At 35.6% G+C, this 25169-nt stretch overlaps 1 protein-coding gene across 1 annotated transcript in view; it reads right to left on the bottom strand.

The window, feature by feature from the left end:
- Positions 1 to 25169, bottom strand: part of MET (MET proto-oncogene, receptor tyrosine kinase) — a 168079-nt gene that overhangs the window by 25799 nt on the left and 117111 nt on the right. Inside the window, exons 6-14 of the mRNA XM_069107079.1 lie at positions 24334 to 24494; positions 22681 to 22783; positions 22409 to 22545; positions 21292 to 21453; positions 20353 to 20452; positions 14961 to 15179; positions 4180 to 4326; positions 1930 to 2086; positions 1534 to 1674 (exon numbers count right to left, since the gene is read on the bottom strand). Of these exons, the coding sequence (XP_068963180.1) occupies positions 1534 to 1674; positions 1930 to 2086; positions 4180 to 4326; positions 14961 to 15179; positions 20353 to 20452; positions 21292 to 21453; positions 22409 to 22545; positions 22681 to 22783; positions 24334 to 24494 (1327 nt within the window). The remainder of the gene's footprint in view (positions 1 to 1533; positions 1675 to 1929; positions 2087 to 4179; positions 4327 to 14960; positions 15180 to 20352; positions 20453 to 21291; positions 21454 to 22408; positions 22546 to 22680; positions 22784 to 24333; positions 24495 to 25169) is intronic.

Here is a 25169-nt window from a genome sequence, read left to right as displayed (position 1 = left end):
TCTTGTCAATTGGCTTTTTTTTATATTGCTAAATGGTGGATAAGATAAATTAAAAAATGAGACTAACATTTGAGGTTTAAGCATTTGAAACTTAAGCAGTTATGATCACAGTTTTGATTGGGAAAAGGATATTGAAACTGGGTTAAAATAAATCTTGGGGATTATATGTGGATTTTAATTTTCTTTCTTACAGTAGAAGAACAACAAAAATAAAACAGCAGAGTCTGGTCTACTGAAAAAAAGCATAATGTAATATTCCCATTCATACAAATTAAATGGCAGCAAGTTGTTATGGCAGCTAGTTCACACATGGAAATACATGCAAAGGCTAAGCAAGAAATTAAATAATGCAGTAATGATTTGTGTTGGTTATACAGGGGTAAGTGAATAAAACTTTCAAAATATCAGGGAATTGGTATAAAGTAATAAAGATATGAGTTGGTTTATTACTAACACCCTTTGACTGGATGAGTAGTTTCTAGATTTGCAAGTATTTTCTGAGTCTGATTCACTGTATTTGTCCAGTGGTAAATATACAACCAGGAAAATGTTCGCAGTTGACTCATATCCTGAAACTTCTAAAGGTAATAAAGTTGATAAAATGTAGAGACTGTACTTTTGCCAACATTTTTTAAGTTAAACAATGTGAAATGCTCCGGTTAATTTGGCCATTATTTGGTAAGAGTATTTTCTTTTTGAAGCAGATGATGCTAAACATATCTTTATTTCTCAGCATAACTGGATGTTTGTTCTGGATTATGCCTCAAAATAGACTTAAAAGTCATGGAATACTTTAGGTGCTAGGTTGTGAAGTTTATTACCCACCCTCTTAGAGAGCAGGCTCCCTAAGGAAAACAACTATTTGTTTTCTGTATACTCCCCCAGATCCTAGCACAGTGCCCTGCATATGCTGGGGACTTAATAAATCATAGTGTTTGTTATGGATGCCTTGATGGAACCATGTGCATGTTTAGATTCCTATATATAACAGGTTAAAAGAAAAGGCCAAGTAGTGCCAAGTTACGTTTGACTAAAATGTGCATTTTTATCTTACCTCTCCTAACTTAGTTTGTTTAATTAAAGAAAAAAATGGGATCTGTTATTGGTAGATAACTCCCTTTGCCTACTGAAATCAGCAAGTCCTCTGTTATTTATGGATATAATGCAATTTAGAGAGTTAAATGACTTGCCCAGAGTCATAAGACTTCTGTGGGCAATTTATGCCCAGGTCTTCCTAACTCTGAGATGGGCTCTCTAGCCACGCTGTACACCCTAATACTCCTAATTTAGTTTAGAGAAGCCTCACAACTTTTTAGTGTACTTTTCAAACAATAAATGAAATACCTGTTCCCTTGTGATTTTGTGGTTCACTTTTCTGGGAGAGAACAGCTGAAAGGCCCTAAAAATGTAACAAGAAATGGGTCTGGTTCCAAATTAAAATCCATCAGGGAGGCTGCATGTAAAAGCTGGGAAAAAACCCCCACACTGAAGTGCATGTATAGGTATTTCTCAGAACAATAAACTGAAATATACCTTCTGGAAAAGTTGCTCTGTAGTCTACAGATTCATTTGAAACCATTTCCGTGGTGGGGCTTACACTCCGGGCACTTACAAGCCTATCCAAGTGAGGAGTGTGTACTCTTGCATCATAGCGAACTAAGTCACTGCCCAGATCTTAAAACAAATAGAAAAAAAGAATTTGTTAAAGACTTCTCTATCCTGGGTCAATGATGATAAACTCCAAAACTAAATATAGACTGTTTTTTGATACAAGCATTAAGTTCTCATTAACATTTGGTATTAGGGGAACATATATGGCTTTGAGGAACACTGCTGTAAATATGAAGGCTGTGTGAAGTGGAATTAGCTTCTTAAAGATTTTTCCTCTCTCTCTCTCTTTAAAAAAAGAAGAAAACAAAAAAGATGCACCTTTAATCTGCTTTCTCTTCTTCAGCCACAGAAAAAGCCCCAGTAACGACAAGAGCAACAACGATATGAAAACAACTCCAACAACAAGTCCTGTGACATTCTGGTCCGGTTGTACTATCACTTTTCCAAGGACAGTTGAAGAAACCGCTTGCTTCCACTACAATGAAGAAATAAAGAAACAGCATAATACACATGGCATTTTGTTTACAATATATTGAATGAGCTGAACTGATTATTTTTGGGTGCAATATGATACATGAGCATTGCCGTAATTACTTCTGGCAATGGTGTTATCTCTTTTAGACTAAGAAGGTAGGTTTTATCAATTTTTCTTTCAGTCTTTAGAAGTGTCATGGAATGTATATCTCCAAAGTACCTTAGTTTAATTTATGAACTGAAAGACCATATTGTATTATGTGTTATTTTGCCTATTTGCATTTTATATGTTATAAAATCATCATTGTGTATTGCATTACAGCTCAACAAATGATAAAAGTTTTATGGCTTTGGTCAGGTTACCCTCCTGCTCAGTCCCTTTACTTGCTCCTTTTTGCCTACAAATAAAATATAAAATCCTTAGTCTGCCATTCAAGGCTCTTTGTGATCTGATATTCTAGCCTTATGTTACCTTACTTTTTTTTTTTAGGTCTTCTATGTCTCTGCCTCCTGGACCCACTTATTGTTTTTAACCTTTTTATGCTGTACTTTCTTCTCTTTGTGTCCCTCCCCCTTTTTCACACGATCCTTATTCCTGGAATGTATTTGCTCCATAATCCTCACCTACTTGAAATGCAATATGTCCTCTGAGGTTCAGCTCAGTTGTTACCTTCTCCAGAAAGCTTTCTCTCATCTACTCAGAAGGGAAGTAATCCCTCCCTCTTCAGAGCTGTCAGAGCACTTCCTTTTGTACCTTTCCTATGAATTAACTATATTATTTTTATATTAGAGTTACTTTTTCTTATTTCCCTTACTAGATTGTTAGCCCTCTCATTTATTTTTGAATTTTTTCTGGTTCCTGTCACAATGCTTTGCACATAGTAGAAGCTTGAGAAATGTGTGTTTATTAACAACATGGAATAATGGATAGAGAACCTGCCTTGAAGTCAGGGGTTCCTGGGCTCTTGCTCACATATTGACTGTGTGACCCTGGGAAAGTCACTTAACTTCTTAGAGCTCTAGGCAACTCTCTGAGACTTCGAGTTGCAGAGAAACTCCTAACCTATACTGTTAGAGGGACTTTCCTCACATAAGAGACACCCACATCAATAAAATCTCAATTCCAGTCCAGATGCTTTGCTTGGAAAGACTTAGGGCTACCAAATTCCAAACTATGACACCAGTGTAATAACCTATAGTGATTTTTTTCTTGCTTTCTTGACATTTATTCAATTTGTTGCTTTTATAAAAGTTTTTAAGAACATTTATACATTCATCCTCTTTACTGAGAATAAATTAATTGCATAAATATAAAATTTCCACTTTACAATTTAAACTGTGTAGGCATGATCTTAATGTTATTTCCCAGTGATCCCTAGCTCTTTTTATCTATTTATTTTTTTTGTGAGGGGCTGCTTTTAATTTCCTGGGCAAGTTGAGATGGCTGGGGTTAGAGATGGAGATACATTGGCGGCTAAATTCATGGTAACCTTAGGCTGACATTCAAGGTCTTACATAGCCTGGAATGCTTCTTGCTCTCAAGGAGTTTATAATTTAATAGGAGTGATAAAATGCATAGAAAAGAAACCATAATGTAATTTAGAATATACTAAGGGAGTAGGACAGGAGACAATGGAATCTAGGACAGCTCTATAGAGGGGAGTCATGAGGAGAGTCTGTGGCTGTTGGTTTCATTCTCTCTCTGCTGTGTATCTCAGAAATCCACAGAGAGAAGAGGGCTGATCTAGACTGTCAGGAACTAGCTAGGAGGTCGTCTATTGAATAAGATTTTGTGTAGGTCGTTTATTTAATGAGACTTTGAGGTCTGCTGACAGATCCTTCTATTGTCTGGGAAATCTTATTTGCTGTTTGGAAATGTTGCCTCAGCCAGGTCTCCAGAAAATGAGCTTGACTGGTAGGGGGACAATGTAACCAAAATCCACTATTTGTCAAGTCACAACCAAGAATCCAGGCTGCCTTGATGAACTTAAGTTAACATACAAATGAGCTTTTAGGATGTATTTTAAGGCAGCAAGTGACATAATTACACTGGCATCCTTATTAATAAACATGAAAGTAATTCAGGAATCCCACCTCTATATTTAGCTCGCTGTTGAGTTTCAGCAGGTCATTGGGGACCGTACATAAGACTGCTTCAGAGTGCAAGCGGATATTCTCACAGCTCTTATTTCCCACTTTTAACACTTCACCTTTTACTGCCTCGGGGTCAATATCATTTCCCTGGAAGAAAAGAAAAATAGATGTTGTTCATTAGTATCCTTTAGATCTTCGACAACTACCAGGAATGGTCACAATCAAGGGATATTATGAAAATACTGTAAAATTAAGACCTATTTTTTTGGACTTAGCCCGCAGGTGGATTATATTAGTCTCCCTTTTTTCCTTCCTTCCTTCCTTCATTCAATTCATTTATTCATAGTGAGCACTTTAAATCAGTATTCCAGAAATCAAAGCATTTATTTTCTACTTGTAGCTACAGCTCACATTTCTAAGACTCCTTTAAAAAGTACTTTCCCCATAGCAACCCTATAAGGATTATTATCTCTTCTTTCCAGAAGAGGAAATGGAGGCTGAGAGATCATAAATGAGTTGCCTGGGAACAAACACATAGCTAATAAGTGATACAAGCCAGCATGCAAAATCAGACTTTTCCTGAGACCAAGTTCAATGCTTTATTTTTTTCTACAACTGATATTTTAACTACTATTAGTAATAGCATTTATATGGCCCTTTTAAGGTTTGAAAAGACTTTACATGTGCTGTCTCATTTGATCCTCACAAAAACCCCGTGGGGCAGATGCTATTATTTTCCCATTTTACAGATAAGGAAACTGAGGCGCAGAGAGGTTAAAGTGACTTATCCAGTATTATACAAGTCCTATTTAAGGCAGGATTTGGTTCTCCTTGGATCCAAGTCCAGCACTCCGATGCCTCTTAACTGTCTACCCCACAATGCCTCTACGGTACTTATTTGGTTCTTAGAATAGAATGAAAAAAGTATTTTAGATTTCTACTTTCTTCTTTCCTCAACTCTATTAAGGGCAAATTGGTATAAACCTTTTGAAAATAGAACCATTCTATCACCATCATTGAATGGTATTTTTTAAAGGGCAATAATAAAAGAAAAATTTCAACTCTCTCTGATGCTTTAACCCGGACTGGAGGTGACTCTAGGTAACCCCTGACAGGTTCTCCCAGGCTGGAGAGGCTTCAAGGAGATCAAAGGGTTATAGAATCAGAGATGGAAGGGATCTTAGAGGCCATCTGGCTCAAGTCACTCCTTTTCTAGATGGAGAAACTGAGGGATTAGAGAAGCTAAGTGTTCTGCTCAAGCTGACACAGGGTAGCAAGTGGTCAGACAAGAATTTGAACCCCGTTATTGTGATACCCTGGGTGTACACACACACACACACACACACACACACACACACACACACAATTTGAAGACAAATCTAGCTAAGTTTGAAGATTTCCATTCTAGAATCAAAGCTCTGGAGCTGGGAGGAATCTCATAGACTTTCTCATCAATGGAAAGTTGGCCATTGGGTTGAAGGAAATTTTTTGTCACAGAAACTTATTCATGTCTAATAAGTCAGAGAGATGTTTTAATGTGTGCTAATGATGGGGACATCCATATTGATGAAGCTGCATATCCTTGAAACACTGAGCAAGTTATATAGGCATGATCTTTGCTTTTTGGGAGTAGTTTAGGGGCTAACATCAGCCTAATAGAGGGAAGACAATATTGTTTAAACCTGGAAGCTTCTTGACAAGTTTTCTGCTAACTTGCATTTTTATATTTCCCTATAAGTTCATTTTTTAGAATAATTACTATAAGACCCTATTCAATTAAGTGACACATGTTTAGTTACTTATTTTCTTCATTAGGGGTTCTTGAAACATTAGGAGGACTAAGACTGGACTACTTTGCTTCCAGTTCTTTGTTACTACAAAATTCCCTCTTTCTTTTTCCTCTCTCTGTCTCTGTCTCTCTGTCTCTGTCTGTCTGTCTGTCTGTCTGTCTCTCTCTCTCTCTGTCTCTCTCTTACTCTTTGGGGTTTATGCCTAACTGCTATTTTAGGATAGGGACTAGATCTGTGATTTCATTGGGATAAGGAACTCTCAGGTGAGGAAATCCCCTTCTACCAATGCAGGTTGACATCTTCTCTGCAATTCATAGTCATAGAGAAATACTGATAAAAATGACTTGCCCAGGATCACACAGCCAGCATGTTAGAGGCAGGATTTGAACCCAAGTCTTTCTGGCTTTGGACTTGAATTTCTATTGAATATGCCATGCTGCAATGTTATACAACATATTGATGAAACTAAAAGTTAGATTTGGGAACAAAAGAATAACCACAAACATAATTCATCATATTATCAGACTACCAGAACTGAGGGAAGCAGACATCCATTAAATGAACAAACTACTATTAATTTGAGAAAAGATGTGTTAATATTCAGAAACTACTGCTTTTCTTAACCTTTATATATGTATGCCAGTAAATATACTTTAAATGTGACAAAACCACATCATAGCAAACATAAAAACTTTGAAAAGTATAAAGCACTTTTATATATGTGTATGTACATATACACACATTACATATATATGTATATATATATATGTATATACACACACAAATACAAACATATACATATACTCTCATTTAAATCTCAGGGCAACCCTAATAGGTTGATAGGATAGGTATTACTATTAGTAAAAAAGGGCTCAGAGAAAGTGATACATCTTTGTGATAGGAAACTAGGATTTAGGTAAAATGCACATAAACAAAACTCTTCATAAGGTAAAGATCATATGTGTTAAGTGAACATTAGCAATGGGAATATTTCATGGAACAGGGACAGACATAGAAGGCAATCTAACAAAAGGTCCATAAATCTAATGGGTCACCACCATAGGGCCTAAGATGACAACTTGTTGGTTAGCTGTGAGTAAGGCTGAGGTATGCATTCACTTATTGAAGGGAATTCATAGAAGGGCAACTGAAGAGATTAAAGAGCTAGAGGGCTTAATTTATGAGGGGAGAACAAAAATGTGGCTTTCTTGGCTAGATAATAACTAAGGTGGGGGAAGGGAAGACTATGTTACATTTACATTTACACATACTCATTCTTTGAGGTCCAAGAACTCTTCAAGTAAGGAAATAACAACACAACCAAATAAATATCCAGCATAAGAAAAATGAATCCCAGACTGGGTAGAGCTACTTTTTCTCATCTGCACAAAACCAAGAGAATTACTATAAGGCATAAATCTCCACCCAACCTTGAGAAGCAAAAATTTTTTTAAAAGGTGCTTATGAAATTGCTTTTAAAGTATGAAAAACAGACAGAAATCGGAAAATATAAGTCACATATCTGAAAAACAACCAACGGTCTGTTTTTTCTAAAGTGATTAATGTCTAAAAACAGGATGATGAAATTCATCATGTGACTCAGTAGAAATCAGAATGAATAACAATAAGAACTGCTTCCCCTGTAGACTGAACTTGGGTGCCCAGGGAGGGGGTGTAGGTATGATATAATGGACATCTCCCCTCTCACAACCAGTTATATGTAATGTGAAGATGAATATTTTGTGTGATAAATCGATTTCACTTCACTTTGTGTCAGAAATCACTCATCCCTCACTCTGGGCAGCTTGCCTCTTCTTATAGTGGTCTCACCACTGTAACATCAGGATTTGGGTGGCTACAGGACTGGGTAAACCAAGGAACCTTGGACTAGAAACTGAGATAGTAAAAAAAAGGCTGATGGTAAGTCCAATAAGCTCCTAAAAGTCAGAGTTCAAGTCCAAGAAGGTAGCTAAGGTATGGAGGAAGAGACAGATACTATGTGTCTAGGTAGGAAAAATGGCATAGTATAAGAATAATGATCCAGGACTAAATGTTAAAGAGATTATAGAGAGCACAGGGTCAAGAATTTAGACCAAAGAGTGGGAAGGATTATGTCAGGAGCCAGGGATAGGATCTGAGAAGGAAACATGGAGATATCAGCAGTAAGAATTAGGCTTGAGGGGCAGCTAGGTGTTGCAGTGAATAGAACACCGGCCCTGGAGTCAAGAGGACCTGAGTTCAAATCCGGCCTCAGATATTAACTCTTACTACCTGTGTGACCTTGGGCAAGTCACTTAACCCCAATTGTCCTGCCCTACCCCCTCCAAAACGCAAAAAAATTAAAAAAAAGAATTAGACTTGTTACTCTAAATTCATCAGTATCTTTTGAGACAAATACTTTTTGTACATAGCCTGCATATGGTTAGAACTGACATGTAGGTTGGCCTGAACCTTGAGATGGAAGCAAGTGTGTAGATTTAGGTAGAATAAGGGAGTGAGAGGCTCAGGAACAAGGCGATTCTCGACATTGATTTACACTCTGAGACAAGTTCTAACAGATATCTGTGAATAATATACTCAAGTAATTTCAAGTAAATAATAAACTTAAGAAAATTCAGCTGAGTATCAAGTTCCATTTTTGCTTCTGAATTCCTGTTTGTTAGGGCTTAAGGCGCTATCTCTTCTCTTAGGTGCCAGAATGGATTACTTACTCTCCCTTCAACTTGGGAAATATCCCACTCTGAAAACATTCCTTCTCTAACCCACATAACAGTGCCCTTCCAGAGACCTACTCAATCCACAAGTCAGCCAGTAAAGAGGAATCAGATTTCAGGACCCTACTTCTAAATGACTAGAAGAGATAACCCTTACATAAGAAGAGGTTCTTTAAAGCTAAGATGACAAGCCCTTACATTGCTCCATCTAGCCGTGGAATTTCTCCCAATGATCTCTTCATGTTATCTCCCCTTCAAGTTCATTTATTCCAGTCTTCCCCCACCCCTGCTCACCCACTTCTGCCCTGAATTCTTTGTATAATTTCAAACTCTGCCTACCAGATGGCCACCCATTTGCAACTGTGGTAAGCAATAGTATCATGTCACTCTTCTCCTAAAAATGTTTAATGTCCTCCTATTACCTACCAAATAAAGTTCAAACAACCCCTGTCCTCATCTGGTCAACTCTATTGGTCTTATGTCACACTTATCCCCATTGTCCACTCAATATTCCAACCAAATTTGGATCATGCCTTGGGATTTCCCACATGTGCTCCATATTTCCCTACCTTTGTAATTTTTCTCACACTGTTATCTATGTCAGAAATTCAATAAATATGTATTAAATGGTATGGCATGCTGGATAAAAAGCTGACTTCTGATGCAGGGAGACCTGGGTTCAAGTTCTTCTTCTGACACTTACTGGCCAGGTAACCCTTGGTTGGCAGGGAGAGCATAAGAAATAAGCATTTATGTAGTAGGGATTACTATGCACCAGGCATTGTGCTAGGTACTTTTATACACATTATCTTATTTGAACCTCACAACAACCCTGTAAGGTTGGTGCTATTATTATTTCCATTTTATAATTGGAAACTGAGGCAGAGAGAGGTCAAGTGACTTGATCAGGATCATACAGCTAGTAAGCATCTGAGGCTGGATTTCAACTCCAGTTTTACTGACTCTAGGTCCAATGCTATATCTATTGCACTGCCTAGCTGCCTTGTCAAGTCTCTTAGTGCCCTGGGTAATTTTAACTCTTTTAAGACTTTAAACTTCAGAAAGTGTGCTACAGCCTGCACTGGTTGAGAGATTTGCTTCATCTGGGACTTCTCTATCAAATGAATTGTAGTTCTATTTCCTATTCTAAAACAATAGTCAAGTATGTATCCCAAGGAGTCAAAGATAGATAAAAAGATCTCATATGTACCAAAATATTTTCGTAGTAACAAAGAAGTGGAAACAAAGTAGATGCCAGGCTACTGAGTAATGTCTAAACATAAATGTAATGAAATATTACTGTTCCATAAGAAACTGACTATGAAGAATACACAGATTAGGAAGACTTACATGAACTGATGAAAATGTAAATAAGCAGAACGATGAAAACCATATGCACAATGACTATAACAATGCAAATAGAAACAACAACAACAAAAAGAAACTGACTAGGATGTAATTATAATGACCAAGGTTGAACCTGATAAAGAAATGAGAAAATGTGCCTCCCTTTTTTCTTTACAAAAGTGGGGGCCTGTGGGTATGGAACCCTGATTATACTACCATGTTTGGTTAATGTGCTGGTTAACTTTGCTGAACTGATTTTTCCTTTCTTCTTTTGAAAATTCTTTTTTTTATAAAGGACAGCTGTCTGAGTAGAAAGGGGGGAAAAGGGCATATTTGGAAAAGAAGACTATTGGTCAAACATGAAGTCTCAGTAAAAAATTTAAAAGTCAGCAGTGTAACAAAAAAAAGTCAACTTGCATTTATTGTGTTTACTATGTGCTAAGTGCAGGGAGTACAAATACAGATAAAAGTAGTCCCTGCCCTTCAAATGCATTACATTCTAATGAGGAAAGCCAGCACATACATTGAAACTCAGATGGGTGGGGGAAGGAAGAGCTGAAAGTATGAGGCAACACAGGGACATGGCAGAGAAAGTTTGGAGGTTCAGGCAAAAAAAAGCTAATTCTATCTTAGACAATCTTAGACATTAATCAAAGAATAATTTCCAGCTCAATGGAGAAAGAAAATTCACTACATTCCACCCTGGTCTACTCTGGACATCATATATTAAGAAGGATATTGACATCAGAAATCCTGAGTCTGGATCTTGGTTTGGTCACTTGCCTCCTCTGTGGCCTCTGACAACTCAAGTAACCTCTCCCACATTTATTTCCTCATCTAAAATGAAGGGTTGATCCAGATGAATTCTAAGGTTTCTTCAAACTTTAGAACCATGATCCTATATAATGCCATGAACCTGAAATGATTCTGGAAGAGGATGGTCAGGAAAATGAAGGACCTTGAGATGATGCCATACAACACTTAGTTGAAGGAATGGGAGGGGGTGTTTAGTCTAAAGAAGAGGAGATATGGGTACATGGGAGCTATCCTCAAATATGTGGAATATCATGTTGAAGAAAGAATTGACTTGTTCTACTTGGTCCTAGAGGGGAGAACTAATTAGTAATAATAAAGTTAGCAGGGTGGCACTTTGTGTTCAATATAAATAATTTCCTAGAAGTTTTAGCTGTCTCAAGGGGAACTAACTGCCTTTCAGGGTGGTGGGCTCCCCTTCACTGGAGGTCTAGGTAGTCAAGTGTAGTTTGGATGACTACTTGTTGGGAATGTAGTAGAAGTGACTCAAGAAAAGGGAAAGATTGAACTATATGACCTGGAATTCTGAAACAGGGTGATTTTTTCCAGGGGGGAGGAGGGCCAGGATTACTTGTCTGCCTACTTCTCTCTACCTTGGTTGACTTCTCGACAGTTGAGCATATGACTTTCTTATTAGGCCATTTTATTTATAATACCTGGAATTTATTTTTGTTTAGCCAAACTCTGGTATTTCCCCTCTGGGCTTACCCTGTTGTGAAACAAATTCCAGCAAGATATGCTACAAAAGATACCGATGTTTGCAAAATAGAGGAATATAACTATAACATGTATTGGAGAATTAGGAAAAAATAAGATAATATTTGCATAGGCATTATTTTGTTTTCAGCTGATTACCAGAAGCTTGTGAACATCAATTTCACTTAAAGAATTAATATTGGAGTTACCTGGCATCTAACTGTGAGATATCATTGTTAGGAATAACATTTTATTTAAATAAAATTCATATCATTTTAAAAAATCACATGATGATAAAAAATATACTATATGTTTGCAAGAGTCAGATTAGAAAAGGTGGTGCAGTGGCTAGAGTATTGGACTTGGACTCAGGAAGACCTGAGTTCAAATCTAGCCTCAGGCATTTACTGTTTATATGACACTGAACAAGTCACTAAAACTGTCTGACTGAGTTTCTTCAACTACAAAATGGGTATAATAATAGCAGTTGCCTCCCAGGGCTATTGTGAGGATCAAATGAAATAATATGAAAAAAATGCTTTGCAAATCTCAAATTTGCATAGAGTATATAGAATGTATTAATACTACCTATTTACTATAATAACAATAATTCTTGATCATTGTCAGTATTGGCTAGTTTCCAGCTTTGGTCATAACCTACCCAATATATCAATTAAGTTCAAGTCTATACAGAAGAGCAGCTGAGCCTGCAATCCTGTTGGGATCTTTGTGGACACAGTGTTATCATTTGTGGCCATTGCTGGATGAAGTATAAAGATGACAATTATCTCACCTCTTTCACCAAGGCATTCCTGCCTGTTTGAATACTACGGCCTTCCCCAGAGACACTGAGCAAATCTCACTTTGAGGAGCTCCCAACTACATATTGCTTTAAGATGACAAAATACGTTTCTCATGGGAAAATAGTAAGCCAAGTAGTTATGACCCACTTTTTATTGATGAGAAAACATACTCAGAGCAATTCAATGACTTGCTCAGGGTTACACAGCAAGGCAAAGTTGGAACTGAGCTTGAATTTACACTTTCCAGATTGCAAATACAAAGTTCTCTGTTATTCCCTACAGCCTTTCTTGATCTGATTCCATAGATAACAGTATCCTGAATGAATACATTAGCATATAAATATAATTGCAATATAAAATAAACATACGACTTGCCAAATGCTGTCACTGATTACAAATACATGTACTTCCTAACCAGGAGTTATACAAACACAGCATGAAATGAAAGCCTTTTCTTCACAATAAAGCAGTTGAATTTTTCCCGGGGAATAGCAAACATTCCTTCCTCTCCTACTTTCTTTCTCACTACTTATTCACCTCTGCTGTTCCAAACAGGGGCACAGATTTTAATTTTCTTGATTTTAGTAACTGACAAAGGACTAAGATTAGTATTAGAATAAGGACATTTCAGCTGAATCTTGTCTTTCACTGTAAATTTCCAGTTAAGCATAATTCAATTGGATTCAATTCAGTTCACATGAGGAAAAGTATATGGGAGGTAAAGTAGTACTATGATATTAAAATCATACATTTGAACATATCCCTGAAAAACATCAGGTTTTTTGCTGGCTCCTGCTACCCCCAGCTATCTTTCTTGACTTATCCCACGAGAATGAAGGTTCATTCAACTGGCAGGCCAAATAGTCATTCTATATGGAAACAAGAGATGAAAGTGCCTTGTGTCAATCTGTATGGACAACTTTGTTCATATTAGAAATAGTGCTAAATGATTCTGAAGATAATCATGTCATATAATGTTTTTCTTGGTCAAGCAAGTTTTGGGAGCCCTGAGTGAGAAGTACTAATTTAGGGAGAAAGGACTTTTCTTTTCTATATGAGATTTTGCTCAGAGGGACAGATAATGGAGCCATTTATCTCTAGTCCTCAAATTATAGATGAAACAACTGAAAAAAATACAATTTTCCTGAGCATAAAAATATTCTCACATAAAACTTCTTGTTTTCATTAAGAGGAACCAAATGGATTCTTTCAAACGGCAAATACAGTAATTTGTTGAATGCAAAATATGTCACACTAGATTAGTTTTATTGAAAAAAAAAAGATGTGATAAAAGCTCTTTCCCTCTTTGTAAAACTAATTAAAGAAGTAGATGAAAGAACTTTGGTTTGGTAGAACAGTTTGTTCACTGAAGCAGGCTACCATTTAATTTCATGCTGTGCTTGTTTAATTATTGTTAAAAAAACCCACGATTTTTTGGTATGTACATATGTGTGTGCATGTACACATATCTAAGAGCATATATTGTGGTGTAGATAAGAGAATACTGCCAGAAAAGAATTCTGGTTTCAGAATATTTTCAATCCTTAGATGGAGATGAACCAATATAGCTTATCTTACTTCAAAAGAGGATAATCCTTGTGTTCATACTTGAATCCAGGTAATCCTTTGGAAAAATCAATTCTAATTATTTAAGTCAATTTGCTGATGCTTATATATTTTCCATTCCCAACCACAAAGGTCACAAATGGTAATACAAAAATATATTGCCACTTTGGTCATCTTGTTCATTTTTTTTCTTTTTGGTGATTAAAGACCAAAACAATTAGAACCACGCAAGAAGACCTGAGATCTGACCCAGTTCTGTCACTAACTAGTCAAGTCACTTAGTCTTTTTGAGCCTCAGTTTCCTTCTCAATAAATCATAAGTAATGGAGAAGATGTTGATGATAATGATAGCTGTCAACTTTTAAAGCTTGCAAAATGCTTAAATACATTATCTCATTTGAGTCTCACAACATTATAAGGTAGGCATAATTATTTCTATTTTGTAGATAAAAAGCTGAAGCTTTGAGAACTTAAATGACTTGCCTAGGGTCACAGAACATTTTATATTAGATGACGGTTAAATTTCTTTAGCCTTGAAAATGCTAGTATTTTACCATTCCTTTCTCTTCAGAGGATAACACCTATGAAGGGTATCATGAATTCCTAGTAGAATAAAAATTCCATTCACTAATTAGTTGTTTTGACACGGCCACACCTCATTACAAAATTCAATGATTATAAGGAAGTAGATAGTTATAAATGATGGATTTACTTACCAAGAATGTCAAATTTTATCTTTCAGGAAAATATATTACATCTGCAGGAAAATGTATTCACAGGGAGCTTTTAATGGATCTGTGCCTAATACTTATTGTTACTTTTTTATATGTACATAATAAGAAAGAGTTCCCTCTCCCAATTCTTCACAAAGAGATAGCCCACTATTAACACTTCCCTTTAATGTTATGCCAAAAAGATTTGTGTTTCAGAGCTTAGATATTTGCTGATGTAGAATGTGTTATAATTAAAGAATATAGGCATTTCACTCTTACAACTAAAAAGCCAATTAGGCTCAAGTTGGTGATTTAAGGGAGCATTTAAGCATTTCTTACCTTAATTTCTAGTACATTTTCGTTGCCCATTGAGATCATCACTGGCTTTTCAAAAGGCTTAAATACAGGATTATGGACATAAATGAGATCAAAGTAAATGGAATGGATACCATCAAATATGAAAAGAGCTTTTGTTTCCAGGGGGGGTTGCAGATTTAGCTGTTGTAAGGAAGGAGTCGAACAACAGATTATCTCTGAATTAGAGCGATGCTTACATGCCTGTAGTGAGAAACAATTAGCCACTGTAAATAAGCAGATCAAAAAATTAGGCAATATCAATAACTTTCACATTTTAGGACCATATAGAACTTAAAACTGGTGGGAGGTTTTTAAAAGCCTCTGATTTACTGTTAAATGTTAAATCCTACCTAGATAGAGTAGGGTATTTCTACACAAGACTGAGCTAAATTTTACCTGCCTAGAATAATCCATGCTGTCATTTATGAAGCTGGATCTCCTGTTTAGGTTTACCTAATTATTTTCTATTCCTTTGAAAATAGGACAGGGACACACGGGGAGAGGGAGAATGTGACCTCATCTTCCATCACTTAAATAAAAGCTACCGAAGAGTTCTGCATATTGGCAAATGTTCCCTTCCCAAAGTCTGCCATTTTCACTGGCTGTCCACCATGCCTGGAATGCTCTACCTTCTCATCTGTCTCTTAGCCTCCCCAGGTCCTCAAGTCCTAGCTAAAATCTGACCTTTTATAAGAAGTCTTTTCTGATCCCTCTTAATTCTACTGTCTTCCTTCTATTGATTACTTCCAATTTATCCTCTCTATAGCTTGTTGTACACAGTATTTGCACGTTGTCTCCCTCACTGGATTGAAAGCAGGGACTCCTTTATCTTTCTTTGTATCTCCAGTACTTAGCACAGTGTCTGGTACACAGTAGTCACTTAGTAAATGTTTATTGACTGACTGCTACTGTTGAAGAAATATCCCTCTCAGATTATATTCCAAATTTTGTCCTGATTTTTTAATGAAGATTTTCAGTATTGCATAGCTAAACAATGGGACTTTTGAATCTCGATTTCTGACATCTTAGGAAATGTGATTTCCTGTCATTGCTAGTAGTTATGCAAAGTGGCATATTTATGGGTAAGCTGGCTGATTTTTCCCAAGGACAATGAAAACAAGTGACAGTCCCTTTTAATTTCTTTCTATTCGACAAGTATAATGAGTAAAACAATAATTTATCCCCATTTTTAAAGACATAGGAAATACATAAAAATCACAAACAAGAAACTTGGAATTGAACTCAGATAATTTATTAAAAATCATATATGGTAAAAAATTTTAAAAGATAGATTTTTAAGTTTTTAAAAGATATATTTAAGATGGACCCAAGTCTTCTAATTTCGACTGCCATTCGCATAAGACTTCACCAAACTTTTATAAATGTAAGCATCTTGTGAACAGGGATCATTTCAGTCCTGGTACTTATATCTTAGTGCCTAGTACAGTGCATTACTCAGTAGGCAATTCATAAATATTTAATGACTGATATATACTTGAGGTTTGGCTATGAGAGCATTGGCTTTGTAATCCAAGGACCTGGGTTCTAATGCTCTTTTTGGCTCACAATTTGGTGACCTTCAGCAAATTATTGAATCTCAGTGTCCTCATCTATAAAGTGAGAGGGATTGGGCTATGGCCTCTGAGGTACACTCCAGACAAGGGTTCTTAAGCTTTTCTTATGTGTCAATTAGGCAGTCTAATGAATCCTATGGACCCCATCTTAGAACAATGAGTTTTTTTTAATACAAAAAATATATAGAATGAAGAAAAGATACCAACTATATTGAGATACAGTTGTCAAATTAAAAAAAAAAAAGGTCATGGATTCCACATCAAGAACCCCTGATTACAGCTTTATATCTGTGGTTTCTTAGCTTAGAGAATTCCATATACCAACTGAGATAGTGAACATCTATAATTTAGTGGATTAAGTCCTAAGGAGGCACATTAATGTAAAGAAACTTGTTCAGGGCCGCACAATTTATTGTCAGAGGTGGAAAGTAAAGCTAGGACTTTCTAAATCCATGTTCAACACTTTGGCTACCACCATGTTTCCTCTACTGTAAAAATACTGGGATATGAATTTGCTTTTCCTCTTCTAAATATATACGATACAGTTGAGCTCTCTGCCAAATTAGCATCATGATGTTCAAAGCTTTTTACCCACATTAGCTTGAGAAGTGAAATTGAATTAACTACAAATAAGCAATTTTACTGTCATCACAATAATTCCATACATAAAACTGAGGAATTTTAAAACTACATTTTGAAATGCTGACTGCTGAAGGAGAATATACATTTATAAATCAATGCACAGTCTGGTTAGAAAGTGCTGGCCTTTTTTTTTCCTTTTTAAACAATGATTGTCAATATAGATGTATAGTAAGGTTAATGTGCATGGACATTGACATGACTCATGATGTGAGTCATAGCATCAGAGGCCAAAAACTCTCATAAATACAATCCATCATCACTGGCCTCAGTTTCCACAGGCAACAAATAATATAGAAGTAAAATATCTGCTATTCATAAAACAGTATAACAAACAGCCAAAAAATGGCCCTAGTGAATCTTTTAATCCCTAGTCCTGATGACTATATAGAATGATCTAGCCCTCATTCTTTTTGTCATTGAAGAAGTAGAAATTTAATTGACTTGTTTTTCCCAGATACAAAACAGCCCAGAATCTCATCTCTCAATGACACTCTTTCTTTTTGATGGACAGTTCCTATAGAAACCAATGAGTACTCCCTGTTTAGGTATAATGATGGATTATGAAAAAAGATGGAAAATTTGTCACCATTTAATAAGCTAGATAGTAGTCTTACCTGATCATAATTTCCTAGACCTCTATACAAAAATTACAAGTATTCTACACATATGTACATGAATGCACAAAGATAGACTTGTTTTTATTTGCTAATGGAATTTCATTAATATTCTATTCTTGTTTGAAATACAAATATTCGTTAAGTTAGAAGTAGTGGTATTCAGAACTCGATTTGTGGCTATATGTTGGAATTGGTTTCAGAGTACTTTACTTCAGTTGTTTGTTCATTTGGCGTAGCACAACCTCTCAGGAGTACGATAAAAATCTAATAATACTTCAGAGGTGATGCAATGTTACTGATTGAGAAGGTCAAGAGAAATCTCATTTGAGATGACCTTATTGTTTTGTAATTCAACTTGACATATTTAGCACAAAATTGGTTTCAGTAATTGAAGAATATGATGGTTTTAGTCCTCAAAAAATGTTGGGATAGAGAATCTAAGAAAAAGTTCTGTAATTCAATCTATGATCTGCTCAATTATGTTACAGCTAAAACGGCAACACCTTCAAGTTTCATTTCAGGTTTACTGTGAAAGTTGTGGTAGAAATTAAAACATGAAAATCCTTAAAATCAGCACTGAAATCCTAACAGCAATTCAATTGATTTAGTGTTCCATATAGGGTGAAACAGACAGAAGAATTGACATATAAAAATACAACTGGCTGCAATACAAATAATGGGTCAATAACTTTTAAGAGGTACCTCATTTGGTAATTTTATTTTTGCATACTCCTGTAAATAAAATAAGATAAGATGGATGTTCTTTAGGATTAGGCCATCATGAGATATTAAGAAGACTGGGGTATAGGGCAGTCAGCGAGGTCAAGAAACAATGTGCCTGCTCCATAACTAGAATTAATGAAATTGTGATAAGATCAGGGTAACTTCACACCAACACCTTTGCTAGAGTAAAAGGGACACTTTTTTCTAACACTATGAGACAGAAAGAAAGAGAGACAGACAGACATAAGACATAAGACAGAGAATAAGGAGGAGGAGAGGAAAAAGAAAAAAACATTATAATCTTTAACTCTCACCCTTTCTTTTGTTGACTGTCTTTCAAAAATATCACCTTAGGGTTGTAATCATCATTTGTGTCCAAAGATTGTGGGTTTAAAAAACCCAGGTGTGATAGTAATGGCAATTAAAGATTCCCCTGTATTGGCTTGGTTTTCAAATTGATTGTGTTAAAACCCAGAGTTTGTTAATCCCACCTGTGGGATGGGCTTGTTGATGTGAAAAGAAAGTCCTGAACTGGGAGGAGCTGGTGATGTAGATTTGGAGAGACACTAGGGAGAGGCGGAAGATTTTTTTTTTGGAAGCAGCACCTCGTGGAGAGAGAGAGACTAAGAGAATTGCTGGTGGCCGCTTTGAATTGCCCTGGACTTTTGAGACCTGCCCCCTGAGCTGCCAAGGACTGAGGAGACATGGCTGTTTTGCTGGTACTTTGTCTGTCTGTTTTGATGTTATTTTGCCAGATTTGTCCACTGGTGAAAGACTGTCCTTTTGTTGAAGAAGTCCTGGAACCTGGCTGTTCGCTAAGAAGGCCTGCGACTGTCCTGCAGACAGAGAGTGAATACTGTCCACTGGTGAGGGACAGTACTGTTGTTGCAGGGGTCTGGAGACTGTCCTGCAGACAGAGTGAATACTGTCCACTGGTGAGGGACAGTGCTGTTGTTGCAGGGGTCTGGGAGCCTTTCTGTTGGTTCAGAAGCCCTGAAGAAGGATTTTCTTGTTGTATGTTTACAGAAATCCTGGGAGAGGGCTTTGCTAATGTGTTCAGGGGTTCTAGGACTGTTCTACAGACAGAGGATAAATTCATGAAGGGACTGGCAATGTATCTTATGGCCTTGCTAAGCCTTGTCTCCCCAGGAACTAAGATTGCTGAGAACTTGCCTCATGTCAAGATGAAGAAAAGACCTCCATTTGGGTATTAAGTGCTGTGTTTAAACTTGATGTAACTCTGGGGTAGATTGAACTGTGATCCAGGGGTGGGGAACTTTTGACCTTATTGTGCTCTGTGATTGACAAATGAAGGTACTTTACCTATGTTTGGAAACTAATCTCCATTTGAGAAGAGGGGTTTTGTGGTGGACCAAATGAAGGTATAGCCTAGGGGTGGAGAAGTATTTAGAACAGGGACTTTGTAATTGATTGAATGATTGGAAGATCCTGGGGTGGGGTAGTACTTGGAGATTATTTAATCACACTTAGTAAATGCTGTATTTGGAATGATGTCATGTTTTGATCTTCTCTGTTCTTGGTTTGTTACTGAATAAAATAGAGAGCACCTATGCTGGTATTTTGAACCTGGGAAGTTGCCTTTGCTTGGCATTACATTACACCAGGTTACTCAATAATTTCAGCAATTTGCATTACTAATTTATAATTCTGCTTAATCGGTGCAAAAGGTAATTGTTGACAAAGTATTTTAAAGGCAAATCCCAAGTTCTTATGTTAAGTAAAAACCAGTCAGGTTGGTTAAAAAAAAAGCAGAGAAAGATACAGCATAGTGCATAAGCAACACTAAGAGGTACTCACCACTGTGAAGTTTCTTCCTACTTTCGGGACATTTATTACCATCTTAGGAACACTAGCAGAATTCAGATTTTGCCCAAGACCTGTTATTGTGCTTCCTCCACTGGTAAAAATAAAATAGAAAAGTGATAATATTGAGAATAACTACAGCATTTTATTTTACTCTTCAGCAAGCTTAGAGACAAATTCATGCAGATAATGTTTTAAAATCAAAATAATTATAAAGTCAGAGTCTAATTAAGAGATTAAAGGTGTTCAATGGAAACAACTTTCTTAACTTCTTCAAAATGTATGTGTAGATGTGTATATATCTAAAATTATAGCTCACAAATTGGAGAATTTTATATTCTTTTTTATTTGTTAGACTATGTGAAAGAATCGCCTCTGAAAATAAGTTGGATTTCAGCTTTTTAAAGAAAACTTTAAAAAATAGTTTTCAGGCATTTGCATGATAGGGAACTAAAATAAACTCACTTTTCATTGTTATTTGACTTACAGAGCTGGAGAGTTGCAAAAGAAATGAGCTAAATTGATTTGGTTCAATGAGCTACTGATTTAAAGGGAAGCTGGTCTGCATAAAAGATGGGTTCAGGACAGTCAGGGTGAGTTCCACATTAGTGTGTAATTAAAATTATCATGAGGGAATTAATATAATACATGTGTATTGGTATGTATACAATATTGTATAGAAATATTCCATTCCTCTGTTTTGCTGAAATCAATGGAAAAATTTGAAAGAATATGTGGGAAGAGTTTTCTAGGTGCAAAGTAACATTAACAAAATTAAACGGTGCTCAGAAACTGAAGAAAATCCTTTTAAAAACTGAAGGCCATCTGCAAAATAAATGTAACAGCAACAAAGCCAGAGATAAAATTGCAGTTTCTCTTGATTATACTATAGCAGTCTCATGTCTTTCTTTTTTTCACATATACTTTACTTACCTAAGAAAAGATTTGATTGGATGAATTTCATGAACAATGGGGTCTTCTTTGTATGTAAAACTGTAGGCTTCTCGATTGGCCAAATCAATTTTCATTTTAATGGGGTACACATTTGGAATGGTTTGTGCAGGAGTATAACATTCTAGAATGCTATGAGACACACTGAACAAAAACAAATGAAGGTAATGGATATTATCATTAAAGGGAACAAACACTTTTGAATACTATGTTCTCAAATTAACAAATAAATGTGAATATTGACTATACTCAATGGTTTCTCAAAGATAATTTCTCATCTGGTTGATAATAATGAACATCCATATAGCACCTTAAATTTTACAAAGTAATTAACATACATTATATTATCTGATGCTTATAAAAAAAAAACCAAGAAGCTATCTTCTGCATTTAATGGATGAAGAAACAGAGACTTAGAGAAGAACCTTTAAAGTGTTGGATATGGTCACAGAACTATTAGGTATCAGAAGCATGATATGCACCCAGGGTTCTATGATTCCAAGTTGATTACTTTTCCCAGTGAGCATTGCTACCTCTCACAGTGCTTGGTAAGGACCTCCTTATTCTAGGCTTACCATGGTTCCATAGAAATCAAAACTTGACGATACGGTATACATAACTGTTAGCCTACTTTCTTGCATTGTCTTACGCCCCTCATTTAGTCATTCATCTCTTTTCTGTATTTAATTAATAGAACTTATAATTTTGCTGAGCGGAAGTATCCTCTTGGTGCTCTATTCACCCCTCTTTTTTCTTGCAGTGATCTAGGATAATAGTTATAAATCTGAAGAAACCAGTTATTCCTATTTACAGAGTTATTGGTTTCCACAGTCTTATAGGTGATTATGCAACTGTCATATTAATAAAAAAAATTGAAAGTAAAAAATAAGGGGAAATAATAAAAATAGTAGCAAAGGGAGAAAGAGTAGTAGAGGGGAGTATATAGAAAGAATAATTTGCTTTATATAAAAGGAAACAGAACTTTTAAAACCAATTTTCTGCACAAAAATTGCCTTTTGGCAATTGCTGAACTTATTCAAATTAAGAGACAAATTCATTTGACTAAATAAATAAAATAATTAGAATATATTTACAGCACCTTTTTAAAATACATGGTTTTCCACCAATTGAAATACGTCTAGAATTTCCACTGTTTAGATATTTCCCAGTTAAGGTAAGTAATGTACCACCAGCCTTGGGACCATAGCTTGGAGAAATATTTGTTATTTCAGGATCCTGAATGCAAAACATAAAAAATTATAACAATATACCTATTAATTTTAGTCCACTAATGATTTACAGAAGCAAAACAGTTTGAATAGCAATGATTCTGATTATTCATCTTCTGAGAAGAGTAATATTTGGCCTTACCACATAAGAGAATGAATTAAATTCTGTTGTTTCTCGATCATTTGAAATAATGATGGATACATTGAAATGCAGATTCATAGCAGGACCAACAGTACATTTCAACCTTTGAAAAAGAAAATTCAAGATATTGCACAGGGCTGGTATTTTCTAGCTTCTGTTTTTAAAATATTAACCCCATATTATTGTCTCTAACCTGAGCACATTTAATTGTATCTTGATATGGTATGCATAAAAGTAGAAATCCTGGAATTCTAATTCTTTAAGATTATTGAAATATAAAAACACAAGATCTTAAATATTGGGCAAATAAAAATAATGCCCAGATTACTTATGTTAAAACAACAAAAGCTTACTTCTTCATGCTAAATTATTCAAAATTCATAATTCAGATTCAGATTGAGATACTTCTTAACTCTACTGTCTAGAAAGAAAGAATTTTTTTGTCACAAATATGGAAGGGGATTACTTTTGTTTAAGAAGAATTTTTTTTATAAAGAACTTTGACATGACCTATCTTCAGATAAGCAATATGTTAATTATGAATGATATCTATGTATTCAATCAGGTTAGGCATAGCTTTTTCCTCAACAGCACAGTTAACAGTTGATATTACTGTACATAATAAAAGTTAAATTTTAATGCATTTAATAAACAATTAGCCTGTGAATTAGGTTTCAAATTTAAAAACAACAGTATAGGGATAATAATAGCACCTGCCTCACAAGTTGTGAACATCAAATGAAGTAAACTGCAAAATGCTTTGCTTAAAGCTCTATATATGTACAAACTATCATTATTATTATATCAGGCATTTACATTGTACTTCATTGTACTTTACAAAGAGCTTTACATATTATCTCATTTGACTCTCACTATAGCTGTACCAACATTATAAGAAAATTGATTTCCCTGTTATAATGTCATAGAAAATTATAATGTAACAATAAACATAATCATAGTTCTAAAGTAGCATAAGGGTTTCACAGAGAATTTGTTTTTCCTGAGACAAGAAACTTAAATACACAAAATGTCATATTTGATATCTTAATCTTAATAAAGTGGGTAACTTAGCCAACTTTTTCTTAGAACAAATTATGTTAGGTTTTCAATTTATGGGACTTAATTGGCAATCTGCCAAATTGGAGTTTTAGCCAGATGTCCCCACCTTTTCAGAGGTTTCCCTATATTACTCAGCTTACAGGTTCTGGGCTACTTGATGTGATGCATAACTTACAGAAAGTTCTAGATTTAAACTGAGCTGACAGTATAATCCACCTGTGGAACTACATTTTTTATAGCTTTAAAGGAAAAATTTAGAAAAGGACAGGCTCATCTTAAAAAAAAAGAGTGTAGCTTCACAGATATGAGAGATGATTACTAACATTGTGTAGTTTTTTAAAATTCCCCTTAGGAAAATTCCTTTGAGATCCTTAATAAATTCTTCCAAAGGTCAGCTCACCCTCCATCAATGTTACTCTTGAATCAACCTGAAATATCACTGAACAGTCATGCTAATACTTAAATACTACCCCAAAGTACTGCATTCTTTTTCCCCTTCATACTAATCAGACACTTTTTTCAAGCCTTTATCTGAAAACAAAGACTCACTCTTTACAAGAACATATACACAGGGAATCATCTTAGTGATCTTACTTATTTGTAGTGCTTTCACTTGTATTCAGTATGCAGCTCTCATTTCCAATGAGAACTTTGGTTTTTCTAAAATCAAATTTATTATTTTTTCTTAATCCAAAATCCCAGCCACACACTGTCAATGTTGTGCCTCCCTCCAGGGGTGCACTAGTTGGGAGAATCTGCAAAAGAGAAAGAAAATATTTCATTCAAAACTAAAAATATGGCTTTCAAATATGTGATGAACATTTTAAGGTTGCACACTTTTCACTAGCATTTTTTGGCTGATGTGCACATTTCTTTTCAACGAAGAAATATCTAAACAGGGAAAGGGGCAGGGAATGACAATAGTTGTACATATATATAAAGCCTTTTCCTTATTCTAAGGCAAATAATAAAAGTATTACTGGTTCAGTTTTAAAGCTGAGCCAAACTGAGGTTCAGAGAATAAGCGATATGAATGATGTCTCACAGCTAGTTTGTAGGGAGGCCTGTACTTGATCCCAAATCTTCTGAGGCTAAGTATAATGCTTTCCCCACTTCCCCATGCTCAGATCAGAGGCTTCAAACAATTGGTAGGTCTGCTAAATCAGATTAAATGTAACTGGGAAATATTTAACAAAATAAATAAAAATACCATAGAACATAGATAATGTTAATATGTGACCCTTAGAGGGTTATGTTTCTACTTGAGTTTGACATGAATGCTCTAGATTCCTTCCAATAACCCCCTATATTTGAAATATAGTTTCTATTTAAGGCAAAGTGATTCTAAATTCCAAAGTACCTGGAAGAAATAACACAATATACTGGTACACTTACGGATAGACCTAGGACTCCACTTCCAGTAAAAGGAG

Source organism: Petaurus breviceps, unplaced genomic scaffold (assembly GCF_028583685.1).
Source record: "Petaurus breviceps papuanus isolate PSGF00001 unplaced genomic scaffold, PetGlider_PUasm1.0 84, whole genome shotgun sequence".
Classification (NCBI taxonomy): Eukaryota; Metazoa; Chordata; class Mammalia; order Diprotodontia; family Petauridae; genus Petaurus; species Petaurus breviceps.
This window is presented reverse-complemented; position numbering and strand designations above follow the sequence as displayed.